Source organism: Monopterus albus, unplaced genomic scaffold, assembly GCF_001952655.1.
Source record: "Monopterus albus unplaced genomic scaffold, M_albus_1.0 scaffold107.1, whole genome shotgun sequence".
NCBI classification, from domain to species: domain Eukaryota; kingdom Metazoa; phylum Chordata; class Actinopteri; order Synbranchiformes; family Synbranchidae; genus Monopterus; species Monopterus albus.
The window spans coordinates 408,117-423,885 of NW_018127987.1; the positions used below are offsets into that span (position 1 = coordinate 408,117).

At 41.0% G+C, this 15,769-nt stretch overlaps 2 protein-coding genes across 2 annotated transcripts; one reads left to right on the forward strand and one right to left on the reverse strand.

Moving 5' to 3' along the window:
• Window positions 1-238: 238 nt before the first annotated feature.
• vamp1b (vesicle associated membrane protein 1b) lies at window positions 239-5,704 on the forward strand. Its single transcript, XM_020610869.1, has 5 exons — window positions 239-930; window positions 1,832-1,961; window positions 2,298-2,456; window positions 2,858-2,909; window positions 3,872-5,704. Coding segments are annotated over exons 1-5 (360 nt in total). The 5' UTR covers window positions 239-928; the 3' UTR covers window positions 3,889-5,704.
• tapbpl (TAP binding protein like) lies at window positions 5,520-12,428 on the reverse strand. The gene is made up of 8 exons (XM_020610868.1): window positions 12,046-12,428; window positions 10,100-10,312; window positions 9,744-10,013; window positions 9,434-9,634; window positions 7,671-7,838; window positions 7,473-7,576; window positions 7,047-7,272; window positions 5,520-6,618 (listed from the first exon to the last, which is right to left on the reverse strand). Exons 1-8 carry the CDS (start codon window positions 12,095-12,097, stop codon window positions 6,551-6,553), a joined length of 1,302 nt encoding a protein of 433 aa, XP_020466524.1. The 5' UTR covers window positions 12,098-12,428; the 3' UTR covers window positions 5,520-6,550.
• Between the last annotated feature and the right edge of the window lie 3,341 nt (window positions 12,429-15,769).

Consider the following 15,769-nt stretch of genomic DNA (forward strand, 5'->3'; position numbering starts at 1 on the left):
CAGATTGAGAATCAAAATGGAAACAGAGCAGAGGCTGCAGGCTCAAAGGGCAAGAGCAGCTGCAAATGGGAATGTGACACAGGAGGAGGGGGAAGCTGGGAGAATCCCAGGCCTGGGAAACAGTCGAGTCAACACTCTATAGCCATCCGCAGTGTGGTACTGCTGCCCCCCCCCCCCCCACCGCTGCAGTACTGCAAAGTGTGAAGGGAGAGAGAGAGAGCAGGGGAGGGGGTACCGCACTGTCGTTAGGAGTCCAAGTAGAAAGGCAGGATACGCATTATTGCAGTAGCCTACAGTGCCACAACACTTTACACGGACGAAACTACCACGCACTCCATCCGCGCAGAGAGAGAGAGAGAGAGAGAGGAGAGGATTAAAGAAATCAGCTGAATTTCTCATGACTGTACTATTTTTTTTCTTTTTTTAATTGCACACATTTGCCAATAGCCTTAGAAGAGGCAACTCACCAGCCAGCCAACCAATCAGCGCTGCGCCTCAGCAACTCTGTGTGGACTCAGCATCGCTCGGAGGAGCTGGATGCAGCTCTGCACGGATCTAAGCGTCAGAGAATCTCCGTTGAACGGATTATAATTTAGAAGTACTTTTCTCTTGAGTTTGCAGTGCTCCACTTCGGGCTCTTCAGTCACGCAGCGTCTCTTTAGTGCGGTACTTTGCTGGCGACTTGCAGTATAAATGCATCGCTAGAAGAAGAAGGCTCCACTGCGCCAAGACCCTCCGCCTGTGCTCACTGTCAGCGCAGTACTTTATTCACTTTGCTCATTAAAGAACTGGACTTTCATTTGGACCGGTGCCTATTCCAGTCTCCATTTTGTCTGGGATATTGCTGTTTGTCTTTCGTGCTGTACTTCAGACCCCCCCCTCCCCTCCCACCGCTGCCCGTGAGTCACTTCAAACAGCTGCATAGAAGATGTGAGTATTAATGCGGCTTTTCTGCTGCGCTCTTTTCACAGTATCAGAATATCCGTTGACTCTGTTTGTCACCTTGTGTGTTTTTGTAGATGGGGGGGTCTGCAACTGACTGCTCTCAGCTTGATGAATTTTGCTGACGCAAGCTAATTTTTCGGTCACAGCATCATTAAAACTTATGTTTCAAGGCTGGACTACTGTCACTCCAAGGCACTAGATAACAGTTAAATTGAGTTTTTAAGATAATTTTACACCACAGATAAAAAAGATTATACAGTATAGTGTGGTGAGAGGGTTTAAGGGATTTAGGAGTCATCACCTGCTTAATGTTGAGGAACATCAATTTCAAACAGAGGACAGTCCTCTAGCATCAAGTTTTTGTCCTTCAGCTGTGACTGAATGATTTTTATCAGTGGCTGCTCCCCTGGGGACCTTGTTTGCTCAGTTTTAAACCTCTCTGCTGGACTGTCCAGCCTCGCTTTGTGTTTTTGGTCTCATCCACCTCTGTGTAACCCACCATAAGAACTCCTTTCCTCTTTTTTTCCTCTCCAAAATCTTCTGTCCCATTATTCTTTCTTTCAGGGGACTATTTCTTGCTTCCCGTCTGTGGCCTATATTTTCTTCTACTGCATCCTCTTTCTCTCATCCCATCCCATTCCTCACCTTCACTTGCTCGTTGTTGCCCCTTTTATAACTTGTTTTTTTCCATTAGTCACCCTACATCTCTGTTCTCCTGAATGTTCATCTTTCTCCTTCTGCTGTGTAGTGATGTCATCCCTTCTCTATAACTGTCAAATTAATTTCACGTACTCCTTCTCATCCCAGTTATTTTCTGATGTGCATTAAAACATGTCCATTATCAGAATATCAAACATTCTCTGTTTCCCCTGTTATTCCTCCTCAGGTCTGCCCCAGATGCTGCCGCCCCAGGTGGAGCCCCAGGTGCAGATGGGGCCCCAGCTGGCCCACCTGCGGGCCCACCCAACACAACCAGCAACCGCAGGTTACAGCAGACACAGGCCCAAGTTGAGGAGGTGAGTTGAGGACCTCATCACTGGCTTAATCATGAGTACCTGGATTTATTTTATATTCATGCTGCTGATCCTGGACCAGTGACAGCAAAATGCTTTGCGTTTGTTCTTATGTCTCTGAGAAAGTCTGGTCTTCTTAATATATAACAGGCTCTGCAGCAATTTGCAAATGCATTTTGACTACTTGTGTATTCATGGTTGTGATATATCATTTCAGAAAACCTTTTGTCCTCTGGGTTGCTCTCCTTTAACTGGGCCTGTCATCCTCTTTATTTTCATCTGTTATCTCTTCTCCATACCACTGCCAAATGCTTTCTCATCCTGGCCGCTGTGAGCTAGGTGGTGGATATCATGCGGGTGAATGTGGACAAGGTTTTGGAAAGGGACCAGAAGCTTTCGGAGCTGGATGACAGAGCGGATGCTCTCCAGGCCGGAGCCTCCCAGTTTGAAAGCTGTGCAGCCAAGCTAAAGAACAAGTACTGGTGGAAGAACTGCAAGGTGGGCACATTAGTGCGGCTTCATTAAATAGACTGTTGGCACTGAAGGAAATGATGTCTTAACAATATGCAACAATGGTGTGGTGCATAGAGGTCCATTGTAGTATCAGTATAGAATTCTAAAGTGTGAATCCAATCATCAGCTCTTTATTTTAATGCATCCAACAGCTGTTTAAGCTGAGGTGCATTGAGGTGAACACGGTGTCTGTCTGGGGGATAATGTCATCCTGGTCTCCTCGCATAATGAATCCAAAGAATCTCAAATGCCTTATTTGTTATACTTTTTGTTATTCTGATGTATTTTTGTTTGCAAGCACTGAACTTCATATATAGCTACAGTATGTGTTACTCTAGGTTACTTTAAAGTCATGTAACAATATAGTAATGTGTTTCATTTTTCAGATGATGATCATGATGGGCATCATTGGAGTCATTGTGGTTGGAATAATATTCTGTAAGTTGAAAGTTTCATCACAATCCTAATACAAAAATGTATTTGGTCAATGACTGACAGCTGGGTTGATGTGTAGGTTTCCATTAAAGGATAAGGCTTGACATTTTCTATATTAACAGTAAGTTAAACACTCCCCATACAGAAACTAAAACCAACAGTGATTTACCTCTACTCATGATTAATGTCAGTCTGTCAGAACTGGATTTGCTTATTCTTCTGCGCCATAGACCTGGTTGTTCAAAAACAATTAAAAAGTAAAACCATCAGGGAAACACACTGATGCACCAGGTGACATGCTTCCTGGTTACGAAACACCAGACCCTGACATTTAAAAAAAAAAGTTGCTCCAAACAGCCATAACTCTTTTACAGCATCTAAAGTAAGCGAGAGTCAAGGGCCCATGCACAAGACTTAGATATTTTTTAACAAATATTACAAAATATCCAGGGTCTTGTCTTTCGTAATGAGAAAACATTGTCACCAAGTGCAGTGGTTTGCTTCTGTGATGTGGTTTTGAACATCAATGGAGGTCTATGGTACAGATGAATAAGCTCAACCAGGACCCACAGACTGACAGTAATCATGAGCAGAGGCAACCCACTGTTGGTTTTAACCTCTGTATGGTACATTTATAGAGAAAAGGATTCAGCAAGTTATGTTAAAAAGTCCATATATAGTGCTGTTGATGTCTTAGTGCTGTTAATTTGACAGATATTTAGGGATGTTGGCAGGTATAATCCAAATCCAGTCCATTTATGTTTCTGCAGCAACAGGCCCACATCTGGCCTCCCTGCTTCTAATTGTTAAATCATTCATGACTTTTTATTAGATTACATTGATACATTACCACTTATAGCAGTTCTTTATTTAAAATAAGCCTGTAAAAACTATACAAGGAGAGCTCAGTATGTTTTTTTTAAGTGTATTAACCATTAATGACTTCCTCTCTTCTTCATTCACAGTGTACTTCTTCTACTGAGCTCAGTCCATCAGTACAGATGGATATGGACTTGAGAATGATGTGAGGGGGAAGAGGGAAAAAACAAGCATCACTCTTCCCCCTTTTACCTGTCGTCCTCCCTCCTTTCGCCATCTTCCACCGCACCATCTTTCATTTACACATGACAGTATTGTTTATAGGTGTCCCTGCTCTCTTCTTCCTCCATTCCCTCCCTCCTTGTTGCTTTCTTCCACTGTTTTGGCTTGAAGTTTCTCTCTTGTCTCTGCACCTCATGTATTATTGAAGGACGCAGCAGGAAGAGGACGAAGGGAAGGAGGGACACAAGAACACATGGGGCTAAGCCCGCTGACCAGAGGTACAGGGGCAATGTACAATGTATAGGTGGTGAATGTGTGCAGGGAGATGGAGCAGGTTTGCAGTCCTTTCTGCCCCAGAAACGCCAAAGCATGTTCACGTAACCTTTTTTAACAGTCCGACATTTGTAAATTGATATCGACATGCCTCACTAACTCACTCCTGTCACAACTGCTACCATCATTGGTGCTTACTAACACGAGATCATGTTAGACTATGATCATTTTTGTTGTGTGTACTTGTGATCAATAGCATTGTAGCTAATAGCTTTTTCCGAGTGTAGCTGATAGGCTTTCCTAGTAACTTTTCCTTTACTGGCTAACTTTCTCTCACTTGGTCTCGTATTTCTGCAGAGTTAAAGGAAAGGAGGAAATGATTCAGGGTAAACTAGTACTGTAAGAGCATTGTAGCATTTAAGTGAAATTTGATTCTGGACTGGTACGTAATTATTGATAAAGTAGTTCTATAAATATGCTTCATTTGTACCCCAGGTGGTAGCATGGTGGTGTTACAGGATGCTTAGTGGCATAGTAATGTGCACTCAAGGTGAAGAGACAAGAAGCCACTAACAGTTTACTCTGTATGTGAACTGAGTGCTTTGATCTCTAGAAAGCAGGAAAATTCTCCCAATCCCACCTATAGTATGGTACCAGCCAAAGTGAGATGTATGTTTCTAACGTTGCATGGCAAACAATGTCCACAGTTTTGCCTATTTGTGACCTGTATATCTACCAATTCTGAATCTTAACTGCCAAGTGTACATTTTCTTTTGGTAGTGGTTTAAAGGCTTTCTCATCTGACAATTACCGCTTAAGCAATGATGCTCAAGAGTTCGCAAAACTTTGTTAAACTTATTGCTTTTGAGAGAAAAATAATATTCACAGACTGCTAACTGCTGCTGCTGCTATAGTGAGCCGTTAAACACATAGCATTGTATAAGGAGAACCGTTGTACACACCTGTCAAAATCCACTCCTGAAAATGAGTTTATAAATTTCAGGTTTTTCCCAGAGGTTGTTGGATATATAAGAAAAGCTCATTTTCTCTCTTTGCAATGATTTGGAGAGTTTGCAAAACTGGAAAAATAACACCCTTATGTGGACTTGTGCATAATTGTAGCCGTTAGCCAAAATTATCTGATGGTATTGTGAAACAATATTATCAGGTAATTACTAACACACAAGATCATGTTTTGTGATTTACAACCTGAAAATGCAGTAAGAGATGCAACTGGATCTGTGAAGACAAGTGCATGCTTACTACTTTTGCCAATGCCAATAAAGAAATCAACAGAACTGACAGCTGACCTTTTTATAACAGATTCTGACAAAATTTATAAAAGAAACTCTGAAGCTACAGTATGTTGTAGACAATCAATTGTAAAAGACAAATATGGATAATTTCAAATAGGCCTACATTACTGGGTGGTGAAGTCTTTCATTGTGAGAATTACAGAAACATTAGTAATAAATAAAACAAAACAAAAAAAAGCCAGAATAACCAGAAACAATTTAAATAGTGCCAATGTAACCCAATGGGGACAGTGCAACAATCATTTGAGAGGCCTCAAACCAAGACAGCGCTAACAGTCAGATCACCTCTTACCAGCATTGATAAATCCTGAGTAGAAACAAACATAAAAGTCCTCCTAGTGGAGGATTTGAGTAACTTTACAGTCCACCCTCATTTAGCAACAGTATAGCAGAACATGAATAACTCTAAACGTTAAAGCACAAGTATGCTGATTTTTATGAAAGGATACTTAATAAATGAAACAAAATTTACTTTATTTTTGTCTGAACAGAGATTACTGAGGTCAAGTCTCAGATAACCACATTCAAAGTGCCAGTGATTTGATATCTGGTTTTAAAAAAATAAATTAAATTGTGGACCAGTCAAACACCATCTTGAAAAGCTAGAAGTGCCTGTACTGCCTACAGATGTACGATTAAATCTAGTCTTGGTTACTGTATCTGCAATCTGCAGAATGTAAAAAACAAACGGAAAACACTGGGAATGAAAATGTAAGAAGGCAAGTTATGCTTGCCACAGCACTAGAGAGGCTCATCAGAGGCCAATACATCAGTTACACAAAAAAACTACTGTGGGCAATTTATGTTGGATAAAAATGTGTCTTCTTGCCAAATGTTGGGAATTTAGTATTTCACAGGTTGCAGAAATGTAAGCTTAAGCTCAGACTTGAGCAAAGAACCAGTGATGACTTCTAGTGAAATTAGCAATAACTTAATACTCACAACTGGCCCAAAGGAGGCCTTTCTGGGCTCAGTTTGAAGTCAGGGTTATCAACTGGAAAACCTCCTGCCAACTTATCTCATAACTTGGTAGAAGAAAATTACAGTGATGATCAGGAAACCCAGAACCCACCAATAGGTATCTACAGAGTGAAAAAAGGCAGAACATTTGTAAACAGCGTTGACATTTACCATAAGATTCAGGGTACATACTCAGTGATCTTTAGAAAATCAACAAGATTATTCTTACTGTGTTTCTAAAAGGTTTGTGGTGGATCATTTACAAAACAGCAGTTTAACCCGTAACTTCAATCTTAAATTACACCAAGACATGATCTCTTCAGCCTAGCAGTATATTTTTTCCCTCACTGCAATTAATCAGTGAAAAGCTAATTCTCCAACTTGTCTATTTTACGCTTTTTTTTTCTGTACAAGATGCACAGGTGTGCTTTAAAGATGCTGATAGGTGGATTTTGTTCTCATCTAACTCTCAGCAAGAAAGCAAATAATCATATTTCCCAAAACTATTGCCATAAAAATGCACAGTTTAACTACGACCACATATATTTACCTGGCTCAGGACTTTCTACCAGCACACTGACAGAGACAGGAGCATCCAAGGCTAGGTGAGACACCCTGCAGGTGATTGTGGTTCCTGGGGTGACACTGGGGGGCACAGTGATGCGAGATGACAGGGAGTACGTCCCATCCCCGTGCTGCCGATGGCTGGACAGAGAGCCCTGATCTGGAAAGACAATAGGCTCTGTGTCTGTAGGAGAGAGGGACAACCACTCCATCTGAAAGACAGAAGAGACCAACTTTATTTGTACGGCTCCTTTCATACAAGTTAGTGCAGTTCAAAGTGCTGACACTGTCCAGTACTCATCAAAGAGGAGGCTTTTGTAAGGAGGCTTTTCACTAACAAAATCTGAGATTTAGTGTCATTCAAAGGCATGGAAAGTTATGATGGTTAACAGTTACATCTGACGTTACTGACCTGAGCGTCCAGGGGGTAGTATTTACTGCAGTGGCAACTTAATGTCTGGGGTGACGACGTCTTCAAAACCAACTTCTCCTCTGAGAGTGAAACATGGGGCGGTTCTTAAAACAAAGCGCAACAAAGGAAGAATTGAAAGACATGCTGTGGATGGTTCTGAACGGTTGTTTTGAACATCAGATTTAGGGTGACACTTACGAATAACATGGAGTTGAATGACCTGTTGGGCATGGAAATGGCCTAAACTGACTGTACAGATGTAGGTCCCCTGATCCTCAACCAGCACCTTGTTTAGTGTCAATGAGGCATTACCCTCACCAACAAGCTGGGCTGCATCCATGCTCGAGTCCCTCCTATCTGCAAAAACTGAAAACATACAATGAGACAGAAACTGACAAACCAATCTCAAGTCCAGGTCCTCTCACTAGTCTGTTATGGAAATTCTGATTGTATCACATGCTCCTCCTCAGCAGACTGTTTGCTCTGTTGTAGATCTTCAAACCTTCCATGGTTCCAAGCATCGTTAAGGCTTCTTACTCATGTTTACTGAAATGTTTAGCCTTAAAGCTCATTCTTGATGTTGGAAACTGCTGATGACAAAACAATCTCAACTCAAGGTCCACTTTCTCGCTTGAGCAGGACGTTCTCGATGCACTGAGGCAGGAATCAGACAAAGGCACTGCCATTTTTTGTTGAAGCCTACTGTTACTAGGCAAACACCGAATCACTGTTCTTAGCCTAACCATGATTTAAACATCTATTTTAACATTTATATACAAGATCCATCACTTACCTAAACATAAAAATGTATATTGTCTCATCTTACTTATTATACAAGCATAAAAATGGACTCTGCCTCTGGTTGAGGGTGAGAGGCTATTCTCAAATACGATGGGGACAGAAATCAAGAGATCACGCCGAGTACTACGGGCTGGTTCAGGAGCTCTGCCTGGATGATGGACACTCCATGGCTTATTTTAGGATGAGATGGGGACAGTCTGACAAAACTGCTGTCAATCATTGACCATCAGCTGCAGGGAATCCACTGGTCCTACTGATTAGCTGAGCATTTGTTTACGGTAGGTCAACACTACATTTGGGGTCACCACCACAGAAGGTTCGCCTCTCTATTCATGACTGGACAAAGAAAAACAATGCCAATGATGCTTGGCACTTCCCTTCTGTGAGTTTAGGACACTCCTGCAAAAAATGCAAAGCACACAGGCTTAAAACACGAGGCAGTCAGCAACGCAAAAGCAGCAAATGCTTCACTCTCAGTGAAAACAAGTACAAAAAGCTGCTCTTATATTTGTCCTTTTTCTTCATGGCCTCCCCATTCGTAAGTGATGTGAATACATTTAGCTGTTAGTCTAGAGCTACCAGAAAAACAATCTATGTTTAAATTTTAATGTCCACTTATTGTGTGATTAAGAGGAGTTCGGTCATAAAATGACTGACATACAAACTGGTGACTTGAAGACATCAGAGACCGGGAAATATAATAAAAACAGCATAAAATCACAAGAGGTCATGTCTGTATATTATTTGTCTGTTACTTCTTCATCCACATATTAGATCTTATGGTTCAACTGCTAAACGTCATGATGCTAATTTGGTGTAATAAACAACTTTGAAATAAAGTAATTACAATTTTTTTTAATGTTTTGATAGATTCATGTCAATGGATAAAATGCTTGAATAACCCAGATCTGTAGAGAATTACATTTATTTTTGTGTAATGTCAATGACATATAGAGCATACAACAGCCACTTGGCAAGGTTACTCTTGTGACTGTGAACGCTGCCAAAAATGGTTGTAGAAGTAGAGGAGTTTCGTCTAATGTCACTAAAGCTAACTAATGTACCATCCTCCTCAGTGCCGTCACCCTCAGAGCCACTAGAAACCATCTCCAGGTCTAAAGGCCATGGATAAAAGGCCACAGTCACCTCCTCACACTTACCCTCTGCATTTCCTTCTGCATCATCCAGTCTTGTCTTCATTTCAAGCACTTTCCTTCCCTTTCCTCTATGCTGCAGTCGCCACTCAATTCCCACTTCCTGTGACAGGGGCGTCTCCTGCTGCTTGAAACCACAGTTCAGGAGAACATCACCTCTCAGAGGTGCTGACACAGACTTCATGTGGGAAAAAACCAGGAATATCACTGAGGGACAGAAAACAAAGACAAGAGCAGGAAAAACGTAGTGAGAAGGTAGTTTAACAAAACAAAAACAACCTTCCTCTGAAATGGGATATTCATTTCTGAATCTCACCCTCAGACAGCAGAGTTCCTGACTGGCTAAGAGGCAGACCCAGTTTGTTTTGCATCAGGGTTGACTGGTCCTTTTCCACTGTCAAAGTCTGCAGAATCAGTGTAGTGCTGAACTCAACTCCCTCCACATCAAGCGACACCATGAAATAAGATGGATCTGAACTGTCCTGGGCACCACGAGGAGAGTAACTGCTTATTTCACACATCACCTCCTGCTCATTGCAGTCTGCATGGAGCAACACATCTGCATTTGGGATCTCAGGTGATGACACTGCCACGAAGTAATGAGAGGAGAAGTTCAACACATGTTGTGCTTATATTACACCAAACCTTATGCATAGAGAAGTCAGGGGAAACCTTGGGCCTCAAATAGGATGGCATCTGGATCTGGGATTGAGGGTGGCACAAACGGTGTGAGTGTCTCAAGTGATTCCTCAGGAGCAACTGCCACATCTCTTAAAACAAGAGTGGCTGGAGTCCGTGTGAAAAGAGCGCCACCTCCCATTCCACCCAGTCCCGCTCCCTCCTCCACTAGGCTGCAGGACAGTACCACATCTGCAACCCCATCAGCTGAGGAACAAGACAGAAAAAAGACATCTTAATAAAAGGTGTCATCTTTATGAATGAACACTTAAAGGACAACTGTCAGCTCCTGCAGTTAGTGGTAACTTACCGAAAAAGTTAATTTTAACATTATCAGGTGAATTCATATAGCAGGCTACTATCAATGTGAAATCAGAAAAACTTTAGTTTCAATGTCTGCTATTTGCAAATAATTTCTTCAGAATTTTGTGGAAAAACTATGTAATGGTGCTAATGATAAGGAAATAGAGACAGGGCTCTGAGATTCTGGGTACTTTAGTTTGTTTCATGAGCATAAATGCAGCTCCAAGTAGTTGAAGTCAGAAGCCTTAGCCAACTACATTTAAACTCACTTTTTCACAGCTCCTGACATTTAATCCTATAAAGATTCTGTCTGAGGTCAGTTATGATCACTACTTTATTTTAAGAATGTGAAAAGTCAAAGTAACAGTAGATAAAAAGATTTATTTGAGTTTTTATTTCTGTCATCACTTTCCCAGTGGGTCAGAAGTTTACATACACTCGGTCAGTATTTGGTAGCGTTGCCTTTAAATTGTTTAACTTGGTTCAAATGTTTTGGGATGTCTTCCAGGAGGCTTCTTACAATAAGTTGCTGGAGTTTCAGCCCATTCCTCCTGTCAGAACTGGTGGAACTGAGTCAGGTTTGGAGGCCTCTTTGCTCGCACATGCTTTTTCAGATTTCCTATTGGACTGAGGTCAGGGCTTTGTGACGACCACTCCAATACCTTGACTTTGTCCTTAAGTCATTTTGCCACAACTCTGGACGTCTGCTTGGGGTCACTGTCCATTTGTGGCCAAGCTCTCACTTCCAGGCTGATGTCTTGAGATGTTGTGTTCAATATATCCACATTATCATTCATTCATTCATTCATTCTATTTAGTGAAATGCCCCAGTCCCTCCTGCAGCAAAGCACCCCCACAACATGATGCTGCCACCCTCATGCTTCACGGTTGGGATGATGTTCTTCAGTTTACAAGCCTCCCCCTTCTTCCTCCAGACATAACGATGGTCATTATGGCCAAACAGTTCAATGTTTCTTTCACCAGACCAGAGGACGTTTCTCCAGAAAGTCAGATCTTTGTCTCCATGTGCAGCTGCAAACCGTCACTGGCCTTTTTATGGCGGTCTTGGAGCAGTGGCTTCTTCCTTGCTGAGCAGCCTTTCAGGTTATGTTGATATAGGACTCGTTTTACTGTGGATGCAGATACTTTGGTACCTGTTTCCTCCAGTGTCGTCACAAGGTCCTTTGCTGTTGCTCTGGGACTGACTTGTAATGTTCAGACCAAAGTACGATGCGGTACGATGGCTGCGTGTTTATCATCAAAGAACCGCTCAATTTAAAAACCAGATAACATTTTAGATGTTTAATTTTAGACTTGCCTTTAGATACGGTTCATACTTTTGAATGTGACCTGCTGTATACTGACTAAAATACTCTAGGGAGTACTAGATTAGTAGTTCATTAGTTACTTGGAAATGTAAAATGGCCCCTTTCTGTTTTAGGCTACCTGAAACTGGTGTCAACTGCATGGTTCTTTCTGGAAAGCGTCCTAAACATTCACAGTGCATTACCAAAACAAGCTCTCAATGTTAAAGAAATCTCTTAAAGGCTCATTGTTGAGCTTAACAATCAAAAGAAGGTTAATTTATTGGCACTATCAAGCGACAGCATCAATACTATGCAAAGATGAACTCTTACCACCAACGCATGCCATGAAGCATCCAATCAAAATCACTTCGGTTACCCTCATGGAATCCGGTTTTCGTGTTTTTTCTCAATTAAGAACGTTGTAGTCTGCGTTTACACGACAAGGTAAAGTGAAACAACAGCCGAGACACAAAAACACCACAGCACTTTCACTTTTGGTTTCAACACTAACAACAGCTCATTTCATCTCGGAACTCTGAGTGTTTTGGGCGCTTTCTTTCATCCCATCGATAATGTTTACTGAAAATTACAATAATAATAATTATGTAGCCATTTAAACCTTTAATTAGTAATGTTACGTATGACACCGAGGCTTGTATCGAGCAGAGGGGGCGTTTCCAAAGAAGCCTCACTTCGAGGCTTGAGTCATTTCCCGATTGTCACGTGACCGATAATAAACGATGCCTGGTTTCTCACAGAATCACGTGACTGTTTCAGTTTGAGGTTTAAGGATTTGAACGGTTGATACAAGGACAGAGAAACCTGAAACTTGGATGGTTACTTTGTGGAAAATGTTTATTGTTTTTATTTTATTGTTTAGTATTGATGATTTGAATTGTGTTTGATTTCACTTTTGACAGTGAGACTACAAATGACAAAGCAATAGGAACCTAATATTAAGAAAAACATTTTTCCACCTAAGGCAAATATATCAGAGGCCTCCCACATCTGGAAAATCTAATAAGCATACAGAATGCAAAACTTTACCTCATCAGGCCTACCTGAAGCACAAGTCTCCTCCTTAAATCCTGGCAGAGGATGACAACTCAAAAACTTAACCCTAAAGTTATTAAAATCTGGGTAGTGATGATTTTGAAAACAGCACAATTACACTTATAAAGATAATGTGTATGGAGAATCATTTGTTAAACTAAACAGAAAGCCTGCCCAGGTACTTCCACCATTTAATGATGGAAAAATGACCTAGCCCTTGTGCAACTTTGTGGTAAAGTTCAAGAAATACTTTGACAACTTCAAAAAAAAAAAAAAAAAGGAAATCCATCAACTTCAGAGGAATTGTTACAGTTCAGTTGCTGCAGTCATCTCATCCCAGGCAGTGGTGGACTCAGGTAAAGCTGACCGAGCTTCCCTTGGCTATTATGATCCCTTCAAGATCTCATCATGTCACTCAACTTTCAACCAAAACAGGTTGGTGTGAATGTCTACAGCCTGCCTCCACCTCTCCGATGGATCGGTTATGGGTCCCATTTGCATCACCAGGTTATTTTCTCTAACTTCAGTTTCCTAAGGTTGGGCATCCGAGTCCAAAGAAGATCACTCAGTCATAAGTACAAAGAAGATTTAATGAAGTGGGCAGAAGTGGATACGTGACATCTTGAAGAGATCAACAACTTGTGGTGGAGAGAGGTCATCGATGAGGGTTTGGTACAGCATGGCCTTCATCTTCTTTATGACTATACACAACAACTTCTGTGTCATAGCATCCCACGTCAGTTTTTATGGCGGAACAGGAAACAGCTTGTTGGTACATTGCAACTTTTCAACTAGAAAGTACAATGTACTTTTCTCTAATTTATCAAATATTATAGTCCGTGTAACCGCCCACTTTCCCCCATATGGCTTTGTTCTCCTTTTACTGGTGCTTTCAAATACTTGACTAGGGTGTCGTGGAGCACAGTCAATTTAGGAAGAGGAGGAGAAAAAAATCTAGTCATTGGAACAACAGTCCTGAAACTAGATGTGTTCACTGAAAACAAGAAATGTAGGTTTGTTAGTTTAAAATGTAATGCTCAAATATAGATGAGTGGAAGTGAGAGGTGTGCTGCTTCTTTGTTCCCAGATTAAGGTCACAATGCATTAACTCAGTTTTATACGTCTTTATACAGATCTACTGTGTGCATCCTTATCTTGAACTCATGATAGTCATAGCTTGCTCCATGTCACCAAATCTACCCCTAAAACATGTCAACATCAATTTGTCTCTTCGTAGGATCATAATGGCATACCATGTCAGCTGGTTCACAAAATCAGATGGATCCTTGTCTGGTTTTGGAACAACCCATGGCACACAACTCCGGCTCAGTAGGAGTCCATGATCTACCCTGTATTTGCACATTTAAATTATTTAATTATTTAATTATTTCTTAATTATTTCTGTAAGTACCTGCACTTCTCTTTCAAGCACCTCAATCACTTCCAGCAAATATATAGATTTAAAGACAGACTCGACAACTGTCCGAATTACCAATATGTTTAAAGTTCGGACTCCTTCACACACTGAGAAGAAGGGGAAGGAGAAAAGCGTGAGGCTGATCTGCATCGGCTGATAATAGTACTTCCTGAAAATAGGCGATTCTTTCATATTAACATGATGTCTCTGCTTTTGAACATAAAGTGAACAGCCTGTACCACTGAGTGAGCCCAGACACTAGGTCACAATTTTAATATCAAGTGTGATTTTATGGGGACAACTGTCCGAATTACCAATATGTTTAAAGTTCGGACTCCTTCACACACTGAGAAGAAGGGGAAGGAGAAAAGCGTGAGGCTGATCTGCATCGGCTGATAATAGTACTTCCTGAAAATAGGCGATTCTTTCATATTAACATGATGTCTCTGCTTTTGAACATAAAGTGAACAGCCTGTACCACTGAGTGAGCCCAGACACTAGGTCACAATTTTAATATCAAGTGTGATTTTATGGGTTTTATTCATTTCAATCATGATTTTACACAGTCTAGATCAAGGAATGAATTTTCAAGCTCAGTGTGATACAAGTGCCCTCTCTGCAGAGTTTCTGATTCATAATCAAAATCTGTGGGCACAATTTCTGACCACAAACAGGCTGCTGTTCACCGTTCTGTCGGACTCTTGTCAGTTATTTGTTTCAATCATTCTTTTTCATTAAAAATGGATTTGCTGTTTCAATATTGCCTGTTTCTATCTTCGACAACGGTGACAACTGAATAGGCCTGTTTGGTTGGATAAAACAGTCCTGAGAAAATCTCAGTAGTGGGACTGTTGGTGTGCAGAGGCTTTGACAAGTTATGAAAATAGATTTTTGGGAGAAAATTGTAGTATTATTCTAAATAAAATCAGCCTATATTAATATGACCTTAGTAGTTTGTCTGATGATCGTTTCTCATAATTTTTCAGCTGTGTGCACTAGAGGGCGCTAAGGCATAAGCACACAGTCATGTTTCTACTCTAAATGTTTGAGCCTGAGCTTGTCATCTGTTAAAGGGTAACCCTAACCATTAGTTGTGACGATCAACAGTCCAAAACTGAAAGAAGTGTGTGAGCTTACCAGATGATACAGCAGGTCCAACCCATGTTTGTAAGAGGAATATCAGTGTGTGATTTTATGAGAAATGATTAATATGAGGATCATAATATCAAAGCTGCCATATAAGACTTGTTAAAAAAGAAAGAAGTTTGATGCATTTGAAATTTGAGAGAGGTGTCAAAGAAGGTCCAGATTCTTTGACTGGATAAGGTTTCCTTACAAGCAAGCCAGACTGGCGACAGATCCATTGTTTGAGGACATAAAATAGCCTGTGCCACCAGACAAAAAGGAAAAGATTAAAACTGCAGAAAAAGAAGCAAAAGTGATTGGCTCAATAGATGCAGTTTTGTAACAAACATTATTTTTACAGGGAAACCTACCATTCACACTGCTAAATGCAAGTGTGTTGCCGTTGCTAAGCCATGTTTACTTTGTGAAAAGAATTGCACGCTCGAAATAGGTAGCTTT

Coding starts and splice junctions, on each gene's coding strand:
- vamp1b (XM_020610869.1), top strand. Junction 1,962..2,297: donor CACAGGCCCAAGTTGAGGAG/GTGAGTTGAGGA, acceptor GCTGTGAGCTAG/GTGGTGGATATCATGCGGGT. Junction 2,457..2,857: donor ACTGGTGGAAGAACTGCAAG/GTGGGCACATTA, acceptor TTCATTTTTCAG/ATGATGATCATGATGGGCAT.
- tapbpl (XM_020610868.1), bottom strand. CDS start 12,097: ATGAGGGTAACCGAAGTGATTTTGATTGGATGCTTCATGGCATGCGTT. Junction 10,313..12,045: donor CTTCATGGCATGCGTTGGTG/GTAAGAGTTCAT, acceptor CTTGTTCCTCAG/CTGATGGGGTTGCAGATGTG. Junction 10,014..10,099: donor CATCCTATTTGAGGCCCAAG/GTTTCCCCTGAC, acceptor ACTTCGTGGCAG/TGTCATCACCTGAGATCCCA.